Source organism: Leptinotarsa decemlineata, unplaced genomic scaffold (genome assembly GCF_025532065.1).
Source record: "Leptinotarsa decemlineata unplaced genomic scaffold, Ldec_3_MD MMD2_P_RNA_scaffold_5, whole genome shotgun sequence".
NCBI lineage: Eukaryota > Metazoa > Arthropoda > Insecta > Coleoptera > Chrysomelidae > Leptinotarsa > Leptinotarsa decemlineata.
Genome location: NW_027412532.1, coordinates 13,766,522 through 13,786,200, shown reverse-complemented (window position 1 = coordinate 13,786,200; position 19,679 = coordinate 13,766,522). Strand labels below are relative to the sequence as shown.

General features: G+C 34.9%; 1 protein-coding gene and 1 long non-coding RNA gene across 2 annotated transcripts in view; both read right to left on the bottom strand.

The window, feature by feature from the left end:
- On the bottom strand, positions 1-511 carry LOC141479974 (uncharacterized). The gene is made up of 2 exons (XR_012464093.1): positions 374-511; positions 1-274 (listed from the first exon to the last, which is right to left on the bottom strand). It is a non-coding gene; the product is annotated as an uncharacterized lncRNA (long non-coding RNA).
- Positions 512-6,316: 5,805 nt separating this feature from the next.
- Positions 6,317-19,679, bottom strand: part of LOC111517636 (ATP-dependent helicase brm-like) — a 98,000-nt gene continuing 84,637 nt past the window's right edge. Inside the window, exons 10-20 of the mRNA XM_074169584.1 lie at positions 19,309-19,660; positions 19,076-19,253; positions 18,662-18,904; positions 16,256-16,422; positions 16,013-16,201; positions 15,293-15,623; positions 12,416-12,646; positions 12,070-12,366; positions 11,182-11,396; positions 10,995-11,121; positions 6,317-8,758 (exon numbers count right to left, since the gene is read on the bottom strand). Of these exons, the coding sequence (XP_074025685.1) occupies positions 8,444-8,758; positions 10,995-11,121; positions 11,182-11,396; positions 12,070-12,366; positions 12,416-12,646; positions 15,293-15,623; positions 16,013-16,201; positions 16,256-16,422; positions 18,662-18,904; positions 19,076-19,253; positions 19,309-19,660 (2,645 nt within the window). The 3' untranslated portion in view covers positions 6,317-8,443. The remainder of the gene's footprint in view (positions 8,759-10,994; positions 11,122-11,181; positions 11,397-12,069; positions 12,367-12,415; positions 12,647-15,292; positions 15,624-16,012; positions 16,202-16,255; positions 16,423-18,661; positions 18,905-19,075; positions 19,254-19,308; positions 19,661-19,679) is intronic.

Here is a 19,679-nt window from a genome sequence, read left to right as displayed (position 1 = left end):
TTTTGAAAAAACGTGCATTTCCAATATTTCTAGATTTTTCAGATTTGTTGCTAGTGGTAGTTTTTCATTCTTCATTTTCTTTGGTAGGTTTAGGTAACACGGTTATGAAAAAATGAGCACTGGTATTCAACACACATTATTAATGATGTACCACAGCCTGTTCTATGTTCTATATAGTGGAGAACAGTTTGTGTGATCCTCAGATGAAAGTCATATGATGGTCAGTTATTGGAAAGGAGGCTCTTATTCTGGCGTCTGGTCCACGATTTGATGTCTATGGTGAAATCAAGATATTTAGGTTTCATAAATAAAATTTAATCGCAGATATTAATTTCCTTACAGAGTAGAAAAAATAATTATTCAATAAACATACCGTTTTACCAGCTCCCAACTTTTAATGTGGTCAGATAAATTCTTTGAAATATTTCCTTTCTCTCAAGTTACTGCCTTTTATTGCAATCATCGCAGATCAGTGTCACAATCCTTTAGTTGACCCTTTTCTGTTTATATGATCAAGTGTGATACTTCTCATATAATATTCCATGCATTTCATCCAGAACGTCAAATTCAGTAGTAATTATTTTTGAATAGTGTCACAGAAACATCTGCTATGAGAATGGGAAGCAGTATCCAAAACGGTATGAGAACATGATAAATTTGTAAGTTCAAAAATGTATACTCCAGTTTCAGGCATAGAGTTACTTGTGCAGCGACCTTCAACAATACCACTCCCACTAGCAATATGTTTTTGTTTTTGAATAAATTGCGAATACTGTCTTGCTTGCACCTGATGAATATGTTGAATAAGGCATCGATTAGGAGGATAAGATCATAAATCCACATTGGAATGAAAATGAGGAACCAATTCCAATGTGTGCGGGATTCTAGTCTAAGACATAACAGTATGAAAAATACCAATAGAATGAACCATGTGAAGAGTGCCCTGTGCATAACCATTTTTCATACAGAATAGGGCTGAAATAAAACAATTAAAACGCTTTATAAAATTCACCTTCTGGTAACTTACACAAAGTGTTTACGGCAATATAATTTAAATTTGTTCTACAATCTGAATCAAATTACAATAGAACAGACAAATAAATCCACAAATTCAATAAATAAATAAAAATCTCAGACTTGACAGCAATTTACCCTAACCTGTCATTTCTTCTTCTTCTCATTTTTATGGTCTTTGCTTCCCTTACGGCGCAGTAGCCAGTCTTTCTATTGCATAACTGATGTGATGCAATATTCGCTTCATCCGAGGATCTAGTATGTCTTGATCAACGCAAACTGTCTTTATGTTGTTGATAGATATAAATTAAAAAAATGCAATTTCTATACGCAGCTTTCTTTAGTTGTTGATGTTTCGGGATATTTTTCCGTTTTCAAAAATCAAAATTCACTTGACAAACTTTCGCCTCAAAAAAAATACAGCTATTCACAATTACATTTTGTGGCATCACAAACATCCCAGATACTTAGTGAAAAAGATGATTTTTGGGTCAATTAAGCGTTGTATATGCCTTCAATTTTGTGGGTTTGTAGGCCATGCTGTGTAGTCTGACGATTCGTCTATAACTGCGTAGATATTACAAAATGCGATAATGAAATGGATGAAGTGTCTAACAGCACTAATATGTCCTTTAAGAAAATAGTTACAAAATATGCTGGTTTGAAATTTCAGATCCGAATGTAAATGAGGGTTGAGAATCAATAGTTCAATAATAAATTCGACACTTGTCATTTCCCTTAAGAGACAACATCGGTATATCTTCAATACCCTAGGAGTCCCAAAGGTGATAATTATTCACTCGTAGGGTTACATTATGCTGTTAGGTTTGGATTGACACCGCATATGATGGACATCCTGAAAGTAATTGCATTTTGGTCCCATGATGAAGCTCGCGGTAGGCTCTGCAGCTGAAAGATCCCACACTTATCAGATGTCAAGCACATAGCCTTAGCTGCCTCTGTGATTACAATGAATGTGGCCCTGTGAACAAAGTATTTTCTGATTGATTTAACTGGCTTCTTTATATTCTGTACGATTTCGAAGGCCGCCCTTTAGAGAAATATTTCTACGTTTGATCAGTGCAGGTATGGAAGTAGTTGACCAACGGCAAACTACTGAAAACCCAATTTATTTGCCAATAAACCAAAAATTCTTGAGACTCACTACCAAGTGCTAATCGAAAGATTAAATTTTTTTTTTGTCACAACCCTCAAAAGTTAGGATTGTATTACCTAAAGATCAACATGTGATTCCTAGCATTTACATAGTACTCTCATTCTAATGATAGCAAGTGTGAAAAAATCTATGGAAACTTGCAACAAACCTTATTAAATAAACTTGTGATCCAATGCCAGAAATTACTGTTTTGACCCACCACGGTCTCATCGGTAGTATTGGGTTGAAACACTCAACTGTCCCAAGAAGGACCAGCCTAAAGGTAAAGGTGATGCCATCTTTCCCTTCGAATACGCCATCTATATGATTGACAGAGGACTCAATCCTCGAATGTCAAGGGAAGCCTTATTAATTTTTAATATTCGAGGACAGAGTCTTCTGTCGATTCCATAGATAGGGGGAGATTTCATCACCACCTTTTCTTTCAAGCTTGCTGTTTTTAAGAAAGAAGTGAATCAGCCTTGCACCACTGCTGAGACTTGACGGGTCAAAACAAAGTGGTCTGGCGTTGTATCACAAGATCATCTAGTTGCCTTGCAGTGAAAGATAGAGGGCGAATACCGTTCAGCAGTCGATGTCTAAGCTCAGCTTTGTAAATGACCACCTTGGGGAGCTTCGTTTCTGCCGATTCCATTTATGGCATCTTCCTTGGGTGACGTGTAATTACCTTTGCATTATGTTATTAGGGAAATGAGATTTTCTGTAAAAATATTTGCGAATAAGTAATCACAAACACCTGTCTGAAAATGTATCGAAAGGAATTAAAAAAAATAGAATAACTGAAGAACTCATCTTTTTCAATTCTATGTATTTACTAAACATGTAGATTAAAGCGTGACTTTTAAGTCTGAGATACATATTGCACTTGATACTGATAATAAGGACAAAAAATTGCACCATCTTATGAATTATAAAATACTCCAAAAAAACTGTCTAAGAGCATAAAGTCTTTCATTAAGTCATAGTTCCCAATGTAACACAAATCACGTTACAATAAAATTGAAATAAGTGATGCATTATTTGTTACACAGAGGATAAGAGCATAATCCTTTCAAAAGTACAATGATAGTAATTTTTTCATACGATGGTCTATTAGGTTTCGAATCAAGGAGCTACACGTCAATGAAGACTTTTTTACTACGGTACAAAAATATAAATATCACCCATAATAATCAAGAATTCAACATATTTTTCATCAACGAATTATTCTTCGTTTCTTCAAAGATCAAAGATATTTCTATATAAAAAACAATATTTTTACTTAACTAAAACAATTTCAGAACAGTCATAAAAATCTATAAATATTCACAAGCCAATTTCAATGCAACAACAAATTCCTTAAATTATTTACATAGACATTGAGATAATCACAAAGTGAACATAATAAAACAAGGCAACATTTTTTGTAACTAACAATAAAGATCCTGCAGGTATAACTTATTAGACAAACCTGGATATGACAAGAGGCCATTGAAAATATTTTATAAAAATGACCCAATTTTTTTGGGTAGATGGTTGATAGACATTTCACAAACTTTCCTGATAAAATGACTATATATAACATAGGTCTGAAACCTATTTGAAATTATTAAATGAATACTGAATTGTTGAGGTTTTTCCAATTTTCAAAAAAAAGTAAAAAGTATGTCTGGAACAACTATCAACATATTTCCGGTGCTTCTGTATTATCAAAAATTATAGACAAAAAAAACATCAACAATGAAATTGGTTACAATAAAAAACAAAACCTTATGACCCTGGATCTGTGGATCCTATAATTTTACTGCAGAAATTACATAATTCAGGTGTAAAGCCTATGTAATATTTTATTTTTCACCAAACATGTATAATTCATAAGTGGTTACAAAATTATTTGAAAATGGTAGGTGTGTATAGAAAATCGGCAGATGTTTAGTAACATATCTTGCAAATTCTCACACGGATCTACAGTGAAATCCGGATATAGCGTCCTTAAAGTATAGTGTGTACGGAGTCAATTCAAATGGCATAAAAAGTAAATAGTTACCGAATGTCGGCGGTTTCTTTGAATGACATAAGCGGCGTGGTTTATTTTATTTTTTTTTTAAATTAATTTTATTTTTCATAAATCTACACGATTTTCCTTTATTAGTAGTACAGAGTTCATCAATCTTTTATTTATTTGTTAGGATTGACATCATCGGACATCATCGATACACGCTTACTGTTCAAATTCATCGATTGTTATGGGTAACTGATGCGTATCAATAGCCCTCGCCCAAATGCTCAACGGTACGTCGTCTTCTAACTTAAAATCATCTGCATTTGAAGTTATGCTACATTCAAAATTGCTTCGCACAAAACCAGCGTGTTTGTAACAGTTAAAAATTGTCTCTTGCTTGAGTTGGTTCCAGGCATCTTGAATCATTAGAAAAGCATCAAGAACAGTGATCTTCAAGTACTCAATACTATTGCTTACGCAGCCGTCAAAAAAGTGGATCTTTGTCAGAAGAAGGTTTTTACGAAAATTCACTTTTAAAGCTCGAATAATCCCTTGATCCATGGGTCACGACAATGATGTCGTGTTTGGAGGTAAAAACACCAGGGTTATGTTTTTCAAGTCTACAATATGGGGATGTGCTGGACATTTGTCACTAACAGCAGGATTTTCCTGTTCTTTTTCATAAGTTCACCATCCCATGCGCGTACCTATTTGGTAAAGTGTTACCCGTCATCCAGGCTCTTCGATTGCTCTCATAATCCACTGGCAAATGCCGTACATTTTTAAAACATCTGGGACGTTGAGATTTTCCTATTACGAGAAGTTTTTTAACTGTGCCACTCATGTTGGCTATCACCATCTCAGTTATTCTCTCCTTTGATAATTTTTCTCCTGTACATTTTTCACCTTTGGATTTCAACGTCTTGTACGGGGTTAATTTTTGAAACAGCCCGGTCTCATCCGCATTAAAAATTTCATCATCTCTGAATTGCGGACGTAGAGTTGGCCAAGGATTCGCCAGCAATCTTACCACAGAAGATGTTGTGTCTTACTTTTAAACGGTTTATCCAACTCATGGAACATGTGAAATTTTGCATGCCTGTCTAGCAAAAAAGTTTGCTTTCTCTTGTAGCAGAGGTCCATTAACGTGTATTCCCCGGTCGTGCTGAAGCTTGAACCACTGTAACAAGTCTTTACACGTTTCCATTTCAAAACATTGGCATTAAACAGCGGCTCAATCTTTATTCTTCTTATGGATGTTGTAGAATGAGATACCCCATACTCCTTTGCGAGTAGTGCATTTGATTCACCGACTTTTATTCGGTGTAATATTGCACTTTTTTCTGCAATTGTAGTGCAGAACATTGCGCCATGTTTTAACCGGAAGTATTATCATCAAAAATGGTTGCTAAAAGCAGTTGGTCACTTTAATTGGAGTCGCACTAAACGGTTTATATTTTCTCAATACCTAAGTACGAAACTCAAGTTGAGTAAACATTATAGTCGCTAAAAACGGTTAGTCGGTAAAGGCGAAGTCATTATATATGAATTCTACTGCATACTTATTCATATTCTGTTACTTATCTATACACAAGGTGTTTCATAACTATACCACCAAACTGAAACTGGAGATTTGACACGATAAATAAACTATCCTTTTCAAAAGGAAATTTTTCCAAAAGATCATCGTTTCAAAAACACAGGGTGTTTGAAATGAAAAATAAAAAAGCTTTTTAGCTTTTTTTTTATTTTCTATATTTTTCACAACGATTCAGGATAATGTCTCTGTGTACTAATACCATCTTTTTGAAGTGGAATCGAATTTTCTCTGCCTTTCCAGAAGCGTAGAGAAGGGGCACGGGTAATATTTTGCCCTCCTATTTATTAAACGCCACTGACTGGATTCTGGAATTTTAGTATTTTCTGAATCTCGAACTGATTTTGTGTTGAAAATTCATACTTGTTCATATCAATGAAATTCAACCGTTTTTGAGATATTTAATATTTAAGGTTTTGTTACGCAGAAAGAGTTCTCTCCCAAATATTACTTCAAATGTAAAGATGAAGAAATCTATGGAATCAAAAAAAGACTAAATCCTTGAATATCAAAGATAAACAAGGCACCCCAAAAGGGTGTCTATTGCAAAGCTCTGCTTTGCAAAATCGACTGCTGAATGAAATTTGTCCTCTATCTTCCACTGCAAGTCAACTAAATAAACTTGTAATCCAACACCAGACAGCGCTGTTTCGACTCCTCAACTGTCACAAAAAAGAACAAGCCTGAAAGTGAAGATGATGCCATCTATAGGATCTAAAGAAGACTCAATTCTTGAATATCAAAGCTTACCAACGCTAAATATGTAAAAAACAGTTTAATTTTATTGATGTGAGCAAATATTCATTTTTTACCCAAATCAACTTGAAATTCGAAAAACAAAAAACTTCAGTAATCCTACCAGTGATTTCAAAATAGGGGTAAAGTAATATCCGATCCTACTTCTGGAAAGGCAAAGACAATTCTAATCCACCTGAAAAGGGAGGGATTAGAGAAATTATCGTAAATTATTTTCACACACTTTCACAAACTTTAATAATTATATACTCGTGATGCACTGTTTGGAACCTTTGGTGTAGTAAAGAATATTACTGGAGTTTTATCCCAATACCAAACCGTTATTTTAACACCACGACACGTGTTTCGATCACCAAGTGATCATCTTCAAGAGGAAGATCAAATCGATCATGATCGAAACACATATCGAGATGTTAAAATAACGGTTTGGTGTTGGGATAAAACTCCAGTAATATTATTTAATAATTATGGCCAAACAACAGACTTTCATTTTCACATTCAACACCCTGTATTTTGATACGAAAAACCTCTGTGGAAAATTTCATTTGAAGAGTTAATTTATTCATCGAGAGAAATGTCCAGTTTGAATTTGGCGTTGCAGTTATGAAACACTAGAAATTAATTCAACAGCAAAATAGTAACCTCAAATATTTACAGATGGCACAAAACTTTGAATGAATATTTTTAGCAAATTGTAAAATAGTTAGAACAACTTAGATCAACTTGGAAACTTAAATATCAACTTGAAAGTTTTAATAAATTGATGATTAGTTACTACGTGGTAGGAGATCAACATGAAAAATGGGAATTGAAACTTCCTATGTTTTTTTATATCACTTGTATTTGTCCTGATTTTGATGTTGATGGCTTTCGGGGTACAAGATGGAGAAAACTGGAGTTTATAAGCTTAAGTGTCCGGAGTGTAATAGTGTTTATGTGGGACAATGTGGCCGGAAATTTCTCAAATTGGTATGCTGAACATGTGAGGTCCTTCAGACTAGGTAAAAATTTCAAACCATTCCTTGTGATGCAACTACAAGTTCCCGACTCTAAACGATACGAAAATTTTGCACAATGCAGGCAAGGGTTGGAAATTCAATTATTCGGAATCCTTGGAAATTCATAAATGTAAGCATTGCGGATGTAAGCTACTAAATGACAAAATTGACCAGGTCTACTCCCCGGTTTTCGAATTGGCTTACCTACATTGTCATAGGTAAACAAAATTCTGATAATAAAGTAATTAAGGACCATATGTTATTACCGACAGTGGTTGTTTAGGTATATAAAGGTGTACATTGTTATTTATTTCAGTTTATTGTGTTCGTTGGAAAATGTCCTTAACGTTAGTTACAAATACAAGTGTTATAAATATATAGGTAGTTCCAATTCTCATTTTTTTTCAAGTTTCAAATTTACATTCTAACAATTTTTGTAAATTATGTTTTATTTTGATTTGAAATAATTTACATAATTTTCGACATACTTATCATATTTCTGGTTGAACCTCTCATTGATAACATTTTCTGTGATATAGATTACAGGGGTATCTTGGAATGATGAATATTATGTACATCTCTGAGTTACCAAAACAGATTTTTTGTCTAGCATGCACTTGCAACAAATATTTAAATAACTCTAACAAATGTTTGAGAGTAATTTTTTTTAGTATTTCTTTCCTTTGTTACTTTTAATTCAATGTCCACGTTGTTAGTTATATTCCTAGATAGTGTGTGATGAAAGCTCTCTGTGAAAATTTTAAAATGAAAAACAGTGTCCGTCTAATATGTCTATCTTGATCTATCAATTGATTTATCTCATCACATTAACACATTCCAACCTCACTTCCATATCTAGTCTGTATGAGCTATAATCATATATTATCAAAAAGACAATATGAAATGAATATTCTAAATATTCAATCATCTTCATCGTCATCGTCGTCAGAAACATACTTCTTCTGAATGCGTTTACGCCTACTGAGCTTTTTGCTTTTGATCTTTATTTTCATTTTGACTGTAGAGTCTGTGTCAGACCTAACTGCTTCCTCTCTGTCGTCTTCCTGTTCTGAGTCTCCACCACCATCCACCAGTTCTATTCTTTGCTTTGCGTTTGAGAACACCGACTGAAGAACAATGCTGTCTTCATGAATTAGAGAAGCTTCCTCATTGTAGATTTGAGCATTTTGACATAGTAGCATGAAATCCCTTTCTAAGTCCACAAAGTCAGTATACTGAAAAAATGTGTTCTTTAGGAAACATTTATACAAGAAATTAACGTATTAGGAGCCGGAAGAGTTCATGTGAATGAAGATTAAGCAAATAGAGATTATTTTTAATGATAAATGGATTGGTGTTTCACTTACCTAGGCCTGTAAAGGCCTAGGTAAGCGAAGTTATTATGTAAATCACATATGTATTACCATGTCACAATATGACACTTTTGAAAGATTTGGTACCAGGTATTGATGGATTTTCACAAGAGAATATGATTAAAATAAAAGCAACAGAAAATAATATAATTTCCATTGAATAATGTTCAAAATGATTCGACTAACAAGAGGCCATAATTGTATATATATATATATATATCTTTGTGATAATTTATGTGTACCTATGTACTGCTCTACTACTAGAGAATAAAAGATTGAAAACTATAATTCAGCAACATTTCAACTGTTATAATTATTATTAAACGGTTTTATTTAGCTTGCCCTGTTTGTTTGTTTTGGTCAAATTTATTGATTGAAGTTTGACATCTTTCCTGTTGACAGATTGATCTGAAATTTGGTACACACATTCAGTTTTGATAACAATACAGTTTAGTAAAGTCTGTGTCATTGTATATAAAAGATGGCTGCATCTATAAAATGACGGATTTCATATTGTTCCACAACTACCTCAATATGTAGTAAAATAGTAGTCAATTTTGAAAAAGATGCAAATTCAAGATGGCCGCATCTATAAAATGGCGGATTACATATTTTTTTACAACTTCCTCGATATGAGTATCAAATGACAGGGCTTGCCTAGTAGAATAGTAGAACACATTGAAACAGATGCAAATTCAAGATGGCCGCAGCTTAAAAATGGCGGATTACATATTACCTTGTAATACTGAGGCACTGAGTGAACTAAATAGATTGAGAAGAATTGAGTAACAAAATAAGAAACTAAAAACTTGAATATAAAATGAGTAAAATGAAATTATGTTGAACAATTTTATTAAAAAATGATTACACCACTCTTCTCAGCAATCTACGGTTTTGTTTTTGTCCAGATAAAAAAATAATAAAATCGTTGGGCGTAGAATTTACATATTATTTACTCACTTTACACACGTTACTGACTAGTTGGACTTTTTAGTGGTATATATTACGCAGTTACTTTTTGGGGTGAACTTTTCAGTTTGTCCTTTATTACACTTCAGCAGATTCTCTATTGATTTAACTTGTATTTTTCAGATTGTGGAAGGTTATATACCAAAAAAAAACAGTAGAAAGTATTGAGTCCTCCACAAATGAAAATGACTTTCAAAGGATATTATACAGGTTATCTTCAAACCATTGTACATTTTGGAGTCAGGTAGAGTACTACAATTCATTTGTTATATGTCTCCACAAAAAATTTTGAAGGATTCAAGTTGGGTAACTGAAGCAGTCATTCAATTCCACCCCTGCATGACATAATTTGTTGTCGCTGGTTAGCATGGTCGTCAATGTTAAGAATTCTCTATATTACAGGAGTTGGGTTTAATACTTTGGTGTAAATCACAAGTTGAATTTCAGGAATAAAAAAGGACTCAGAAGGTAATTAAACAAAATATCAAAGAAAGGTTCAATTTTTGAGAGCTTTGTGTGTGTATTGGGCAAATAACTCTGGGATTCCTACGAACTCAACTCCATTGTAGCGATTCACTACATCATTCAAAAAGGAAATACACTCATGCAAAAAGCACACCTTAAGTAGAAAATTCACGTTGACTGGGACTTGTACATTTTTATTGGAGAGACGGTAGATTAGCATGGTTAGTTCCTTCTACCCATTCAGTCGACCGCTATTTGGAACGGCGGTTTGAGCCAGGCAGGCGGACGATTGATTTTCACTGTGTATCGTCCAACCCATGCTAGGAACCTCACGTTAAAAGGGAAAATTCCGTTAATCCTTACCTTAGACATGTTTCGATTTCTGAGGGTTGTCATTCATAAGAAGCCGACAGCTGGTTAACGGAAAAATATATTTGAAATAAATTTAACATTAGCAGAGTAAGTACTTTTAAAACTCAGCCCCAAAATACTTTATTTTTCAACGTTCATTTATATTCAAGATTTATTCTCCATTTGTAGGTTTCTTGCGTATAATTTTTATATGAACTTAGAAATGTAAACTTCACTTTTTTCTGTGAGTTTGTATCTTTATATTATGACATGTACCCAATTGAGATAAAAATATGAATGGACATAACTTTACCTTTCCATCTTCAATTCGATTTAAAATTTTATTGATGTCTATAGGTTTCTTGATGATCTCATAGTAGTCAGGGTAGTCTTTTTTCGCAGGTAACTTCATGAATGGTTCACTCAAGAGACGTCCGTCACTGTAAGGAATTTATTATATGAATATATAAAACAACCAAATCTAATTCATCAAATCTGACCTGTCAGTATATTTTGTTACAACGGACATAAGTTTTTTCATTTGTTTTTTCAACTTCGCGTCTGCGCTGGACAATTTACTCTTTTTTTTACTGCTTGTCCCTACTTCACTGTCAGAGTCATCTCCACGCTTTTTCTTTTTGCGACCTCCTTTTTTCTTCTTTGCTTTTTCTTCTTCCTCTTCTTCTTCTACATATTCGTCTGTCTCGTCTATCGCCTAAAATAAATCAAATAAAAAAGTTAGTGTATACATAAACCTACAATTAAATGGGTACTATAATTATGTCAAGTATTTATTCTTGATAACAAGCTCAATCTAAACAAATCACTGAATTTTTTTAATGTTTTCAAAGGACCTTCAAATAAATATATATTTTTTAATTTCTGAATTTCTGCTTTGTATAAGCAGGCTCTTTGAAGTTATAGTTCTACATTATTCATTCAGTTGTTTGCGGGAACTCGGCTTTGATGAATAATTTTAGGATGTGCAAAACATCGACTTTAAAGTTTTATTTGTTTATTATTTGTTCTATTGGCATTATAGGCCCTGCTGGGTTGACTGAAGTTCTCATATTTCCAGATTACTTGGAAATGGCAACAGTCGATCCTGTCACAAGGGCAAAGGTATGACACTTTCAAATACTGAAATCTTCGTCGGCAGTTCGTCAAAAGATTATGAAGAGAATGAAATTTCTTAAAAAACTCAACAAGTAAACAGAATGTCATCTTGACATTCTCTAAAACACTCAAGGCTTATGCATTTTCTGAGTTTTGAGCCATTCATGCCATATGTACATTTGTAAGTAACTTGTATTTCATATTAGCATGGAAAAGTTGGAGATCAAAACACTTGAAATATTTTCAAAAGTGGGAAACTCTTTCTAACTAACCTTCAACCACTCCTTTTCTGTCAAACTGTCAGTGTAATCAACTTCTTTCCGATGTCTCGTGCCCCTGCCTAGTATACTATCATTGTCATCATAATTCCAAGGATCAACCTCATCGTCTTCTTTCACTAGCCAATCAGGTAATTCACTTATTTCCAGTAATCTCGCTTTTCTGGCTGGTCCCAGCTTAGCTTCTTCCCTCCTTCTCTCAAGATCCATTCTTTGGAATAACTCAAATTCTTGTTCTGAACGAGCTACCATTTGATTCACTGTTTCATCATCTGGCACTTCGTTTTCCTCCTGTAGAAATAAAATAAGTCTCCCTAGAATAATCAACATTCTACAGTACCTCTTCATCATCGCCATCTTGATGTAGGATATGATGAAGAAACTGCTGTCGCTCAGATCCAGTCGACTTTTGATCGAACATTCCAGCCTGTATAACCTTTTCATCCATATTGAGTTTATACCTAGCCGCTGCTAAGATCCGTTCTTCGACTGAATTGACAGTCATGAGACGTAATACTCTAACCTCGTTCTGTTGACCAATACGATGAGCTCGGTCTTGAGCTTGGAGATCCTGTAGAGTATGTAAGTATTATGTTAATCTTACGAAGATGAGGTGAGAATGTATCAATTTTGGAGGTATTAACATGGTGTTTACAGGGCAAAGAAGAATATTGAAGAGAAAGTACTGAACGAAGAGAGCCAAAAGATCTAATAGAAATTGAAAGATAATACTTCCGTTACCTGCAAAGTAAGAGGGCTACAAAATGTCAATTCTTTCAAACTGTCCATGTACCTAGTATTTCATATTTACGATTTTACTGTACATTGTGTTCAAGATAAGGCGAGCCAATATGGGAAAATCGGAAACCGTCAGAGATAAAAAGATGAGTAAATTCAAAGAGAATGGGACATGGGTATAGTCTATACGAAGTCAATCCGAACGGGAAAATGAAAGGCTAATGTACCGGGTCACATAAATTCACTAGTTGATACCATATAAAACCTCCCAAATAAAAATAATGATTAGACATCGTATGAATTTCTTACCTCTCACTCAGAGTATGCCAGCCGTATCTGTTTAAAAAAAATCTGTTTAAAATCTGTTTTTCCGTTTATCAGCTGTCGCACCCATACGAACGACAACTCTCAGAAGTTGAGAAACTTGTGCGAGCTAAGGACTAACGAGATCTTACTTTTTGACGTGTGATTCCTAGTCGAACAAATAATATTGCATGGACACAGAAGCAAAATATGATGGTCAAAAAACGTCAGATCTTCTCTGAACATATCTGTTTGCATTTTCTGAGGAATTGTCAGTGCTGTGACTTGGGTTAGAATTTATAAAATTAGTTTATTCTGCGTTGGCTTGCATTGGTGTCGCTTTTTCAAATTGTTTTCTTGTTGTTATCGTTTAATCAAGGTGGCGCTGTGGAGACTTTTTCATGATGTTTCTGGTAATGAAATGGACAATCTTAAAGATTCAGTTGAAGATATTTCTACGACTACGGCGTCGGAATTTTTAAATAAAGACTTGCATCCTCACTTGCTTGCGTGGGGTCTCACGAAATTTTAAAAACGATTTGTGAGCTGACTGAACTTGCTAGTACTAAAACTTATACTGTTGTTAGAGCAGGAGATTTCATCGATCATTTCGTAAAATGAAAAAGAAATAATCAGCAGCTTCAAAAGGTTGATAATGTCGATAAAGATGATATAAGCCGAATTGTATATAAGTTTTTTGAAGAAAACAAGGTTCTGAATTTAGAAATGGTTCGTAACGAGTTACAGGATTATCCGGATTTTGAGTATAAATATCTGAACATAATACTTAATATTGAGTTCGATTGTGGCTTCAAGTACAGAAAAATAACAGAAAGAATGGTCATAATAGAGTCATATCGCATCGTAGCGTGGCGGCATCAGTATTTACGAAAAATTAAGGAATCCTGTCAATAAAAAAAAAAAAAAAGTGTATCGTTATGACCGACAGCTTTTTTGAAAAGTGGCTTTGTAAAGGTGTGGAATCATTAACGAGATTACAAGTGAATAGGCTTTGTCTATTTGGTTACAATACTCATTTCTAATTTACAACTTAGATGCCTTTTAGACCAGTACATCATACTACAGTGCAACTTCCTCAACTTCGACTATATTTCACCTTCCAGACAAATCTCATCCAAAGCGTTGTCTGTTTCCTACTCCATCTATCAGTGGTACTTTGTACTAGTGTCGATTTGTTACTGACAGCTCTGCACTATGACACACTTGCTAACACAGAAAGGCGTAAAATACATTTGGTAAATCAAAGTGTAATATAAATGTATCACAATACTCAACATATTCAATGAACAACTGCTGCCAAATCTTTTCCCAAATTCTGTTATTGTTATGGACTGTGCGGCTTATCATTCCCGTCTATATAACAAAATTTCTTCTAATAGCATAAAGAGAGAAGACATTCTTAAATTCATGGAGATTAAAAAGATGGAAACTCTGAAATAGGCTACGAAAAAAGTGTTATTGGAAGCTATAAAAAAAGAAAACTTCAATAAAAAACATGTAATCGACATATCAATATGTGAAGCCCATGGTCATACTATTCTACGTCTTTCTCCCTATTAGTGCGAACTCAATCTGATCGAGATGATTTGGGCTGATGTAAAAAAAAGACTGAGAAAATATAATCAATCTCCAACAGATAGTGATTCGGTATTCGGAAATATATGAACAGTTATTAATGAAGTAAATGACACAGTGGTGAATGGATAAAATGTGTTCAGCATGTCATATATAGAAAAGGAGAATGAATATTATCACCCCAAATTCAGATTCAAGCTCTGAATATTCAGATAATGAATCTTAAGCTTTTATTTAATTCTCATGTAAGTACAAACTGTTTTTTCTGCATTACTCCTTACTACCAATAAGAAAAAACCCGTGTAGGTTTATGACAAATAAAATTAATTTTGAAAAATAAATATACCACGCTATTTATTTTTTATGCCATTCGAATTGACTTCGTATATACTATAAAAGTGGGCCGTGTACAAGATTCTATTGAGGAATTCTACCCAGCTGGTTCTAAAATATATTAAAAATCGTGATCTGGTGTTGACGGAATATTTCTAATGTCGGAAATGTTGAAATTTGCAATATTTGAAATAACAGTTTACATTTTTGATTTATTTAAATCCCAAATGATCCAATACTTATTTACCTGATGAGGATTCCAGTCAGAATCAAATATAATCACAGTATCTGCACTCTGCAGATTCAAACCGAGGCCTCCAGCTCTGGTAGAGAGAAGGAATATGAAATATTCGATGGTCCTGTCATTGAATTTTTTCAAGAGGTCCCCTCGATCTTCTGACTTTGTTGTGCCATCCAGACGGAGGTATCCGAAACCTCTCCAACTCAAATAATCTTCCATTATAGTCATGAGTTGAGTCATCTGACAAAACAGTAAAACCCTATGATTAGTGGCTTTGAGTTTCGGTAATATGCGGTCCAAGAGTTCGAATTTTCCAGAAGCTCGGTAGATATCAGGACTAAAATTATTTCAAATCGAAATTATTGTAAGATTTTTTTCAAGGATGTTTCTCCGAATATCATCAACCTTTCATGAGATAAAGCTCTTTGAAAACTTAAAGCCTTAACATGCATTTGCCATGAGTTGCTGAGAAATTGAAGGATTAAAATAAAATTGCACTCACGAATTCTTTCGAACAGAATTGTTAAATTTGTTGAGTTGATACGATTACATTATATAAATCAATAACAATTGAATGACATTAAAAAATTTTAGAATTTTGCAAACCAACATATCATATACATCTACAAGAGCTCCTTCGGATAACTTTTGTTGGCTGCATCGGAGGAACTACCTTGCGTTAATTCTTCCTGAATTTTATTACACAACTGTTCAAACAAAACTCACCCTGAAATTACTCCACCAGCAATACCAACATGATCACAATATTTTTCCTCAATGTTTTGGAACATAAAGGGATGGTTGCAGAGTTTTCTTAGTTGCACGATGGTGTTCATAAGGGCTTTCGCACCTCCTTTTCCCTTATTACCTTTTTCAGAACCATCTGTGAGCAGAACCCCTTTGCTTTGCATATGTCTAGAATAAAATATGCTTCGACTCTACGATATGGATCGGTAAAAGGAAACTTACTGGTACAAAACTTTTTGTAGCCCTGACATGTCGCACTTTATTATATATTCGACTTTCTCTGGTAGCTGCGACTCGACTTCTTTCTTCAAACGCCTCAGCAAAAATGGTCGAAGAACTTTGTGCAAACGTCGGATGATCAAAATAGTTTCCTCTTCGTTTAGTTCCACCTATATTTCAATTGAAAATATTGAACATTCAGTTTGCACCGGAGCAAAATTGGAATACTTTTTTAAAATATGACTGATTCTCAAGAAAGAAAGATTTAAATTGCCTAATAGATATGTTCATTTTTTTAAGGACAAAAGACAAGCACTACAGGAAAAGCCTTATGGCGCTCTGAGAGCGGTGCCCGAACAAAAGTAGCGATTCACGTTGGGTTTGAATTGCTGGAGAATTAATTCATTTGAAAAAACATTCTGAGGAAGTTTATTCCACATAAACGCAGTTCTCCAAATGGAAGAGTTCTCAAACACTGTGAAGTTTGAGGTGTACTAAGTTGAACCTCAAAACGATGAGCAGCCACAGTCCTTCGCGTATTTTTGATATGTAGCGCTGTTGGTGAAATCAAATGTGCCCTCATCACATCCCTCATCACCTCCCGTGATAGTTTCTATAAAAGAGAGAAATCTCCAACCATTTTTCGATGTTCCAGATTATCAAGGTAGTAAGTGATGTTTGTGTCTCTAGTCATGGATGGAATCCAACAACTTCAGGGTATGCTTAGGGGCGAAACTCCATACATGTGAATAATATTCCAAAGAAGGTCTGATCTGAGCTTAACAAAGCATCAAAAGTTGCTGAGTTTGTAGAGTTTCCTGTTTCGGAACAGTGTTCCAAGTTTTTAAGAAGCAGCCTTTGCAATTTCATCAACTTTATTGTGCCAAGATATAATGGGGCCAATTTTAACCCCCAACATTTATCTTTTTGGAAAAAACCGATGCCTGGGTTTTTATGACATTGAATTGAACCTGATTATTTACACCCCAATTCGAAATTACTTCTAGATCCTCATTAAGATATGCAACCTCCTGCTGCTGTTGAAGATGAACATCGGCAGCCGATGTCCTGGAATCCAAATGGAATGACAAGTGTGCTGTCATCAGCAAAGAAATATATTGGTTCATTTCATATGAGGATCATCCTGTTAAACAGTTTCGAAAGAGTTTTCCGACTGGTGTTTATTGACTATTAACCGAGGCACAATCAACAAAGACTATATACAGCAATACACAAAATATAACTGTACATTATGAGAATCCCGAGTAGAGAGGACTGCATCCTCCGAGAGAAGGAAATATTAAGAGCAGATAGTTGTTGGTTCACAGATGGATCAAAAACACTTTCCGGTTTTGGTGCAGGTGTTTTCAGTCGCAGACCCAGGACAGAGATATCAGAAACCTATGCGAATGTATTTCAAGCGGAAATTTACGCTATTGAATTGTGTGCGGAGAGATTGAAAGAATCCAACTTAATACACAAGTCAATAAAAATATTCTCGGACAGTCAAGCGGCGTTGGAAGCTCTTGGCACCTACCGAGCAACGTCTAGATTGGTAACAAATTGCCAAAAACGACTCTCCTCGGTAGGAAGACTTAACAGATTGTCTCTGATCTAAATTCTTGGCCATACTGGCCTGGAAGGCAATGAGGCTGCTGACTGCCTTGCAAAGGAGGGTGCTGCAAGCAGCTTCATCAGACCAGAAACTGCCATTGGCATCGCTTTAAGATTTGCCAAACAAACATTGAACACCTGGATGGCAAGAAGATTTATGGACTTCCGGCGGAACCTGCCAGGATTGCCTCTCTCCAAGGTGTTTATTCACTCTTTGAAGCTTCATACCAAACAGTTGTTGGACTACAGTAGGGATGAACTACGATGTCTAACAGGCCTTCTTACAGGTCACTGTCATTTGAATCACCATATGCAGAGACTCAGACTGTCGGAAGATAGTGTGTGTCGCCTCTGTTTGGAAAATGATGAAACAGTAGAGCACATACTTTGTGCCTGCCCCGACGGGGACCGAATCAAGCTTTTAGAGTTCGGCAGAGCCGTACTCTTACCATCTGCCCTGAAAGACCACTCACTATATAAGCTAATCGGCTTTGTTGAGAAGCTGGGTTTATTTGGTCGAGTCTGAATAGTTTTGAGCCACAATAAACCCTTGCGGGTTGCGGTGGAGGTTCGAATAGACCCACTCACTTTGGACCTAACCTAACCTAACACTATGAGAAAATATATTACAAATTTATATTACCCAAATATTTTTTGAATATGTTTATATCCTTGTCATTCAGTAGATTTGAGAGTTTTTTCTTTCAATAGGACCAAAGTTTGTGAAATGGAAGCTCAACTTGACCAAATAATTTTGTCTGAGATTGAAATAATTTTGAAATTCATAGTTATTACCTTTTCTCCAGTAGTGGCAAATGGTGCATTGAACCATTGTTCAAAAGTAGAACAGCTTTTGAAAATAGAGGGCAGCAGAAAGTTCAGAAGGGCCCACAATTCGGGAAGTTTATTTTGCAATGGAGTTCCGGTCAGCAGTAAGCGATGCGGTGCAACATAATGAGTATTTAATACTTGCGTTAGTTTACAGTGGTGATTTTTCATCCTATGGCCTTCGTCAATGATGATGTATTTCCATGGGAGCTAAAATGTATTAAACAAATTGATATTCGCATAACTGGGCCGTACAAGTTAGAACTCTCCTTGCGATGATTATTCTGCAATTCGCAATGAAAATGCGAATATTTCCAAAGGATGAACGAGTCTTAAGCTTTCTATTTTTAACTATTATTGTACCAAAATTTTATGACATACCTTGGCTAATACTCCTTTATCCTTAATGACATATTCATATGTTGTGAGTAGGACATTAAATTTTGTAGATCTCATTTGACTCTGTATTTGCCTTCGACCTATAGGTGATCCTTTGTATGACACTATGATCACAGATGGGGACCACTTTTCGAATTCCAGTACCCAATTAGACAATGTTCTGAAAATGTGATGCTTTTCATGAAGTAATTTTGGGCAGTTGAATTGAAACTTACGATAAGGGAACGATGATCAAGAATGGTCCATTTACCTTCTTATTTTCCATCAGGTAAGTAATGAGTGCGATGGTCTGAATAGTTTTACCCAGACCCATCTCATCCGCAAGTATACCATTGAGGTTATTATTATAGAGTGATACCAGCCACTCTAAGCCCTTGATTTGGTACTCCTTGAGTTTACCTTGAATTAAAGCCGACTGTTCGGTTATTATTTCATGTACAGTATGAGCAATACTGTAATAGGTCTGTTCTTCGATGGAGTTTTTGTGATACTCATCATCTTCCACTTTTGCTTTATTAATAACTTCCTTGGCTTTTTCTTCTTCCGATTTTGGTGAAACTTTTCTAGCTGCAAGAATAAACGACAT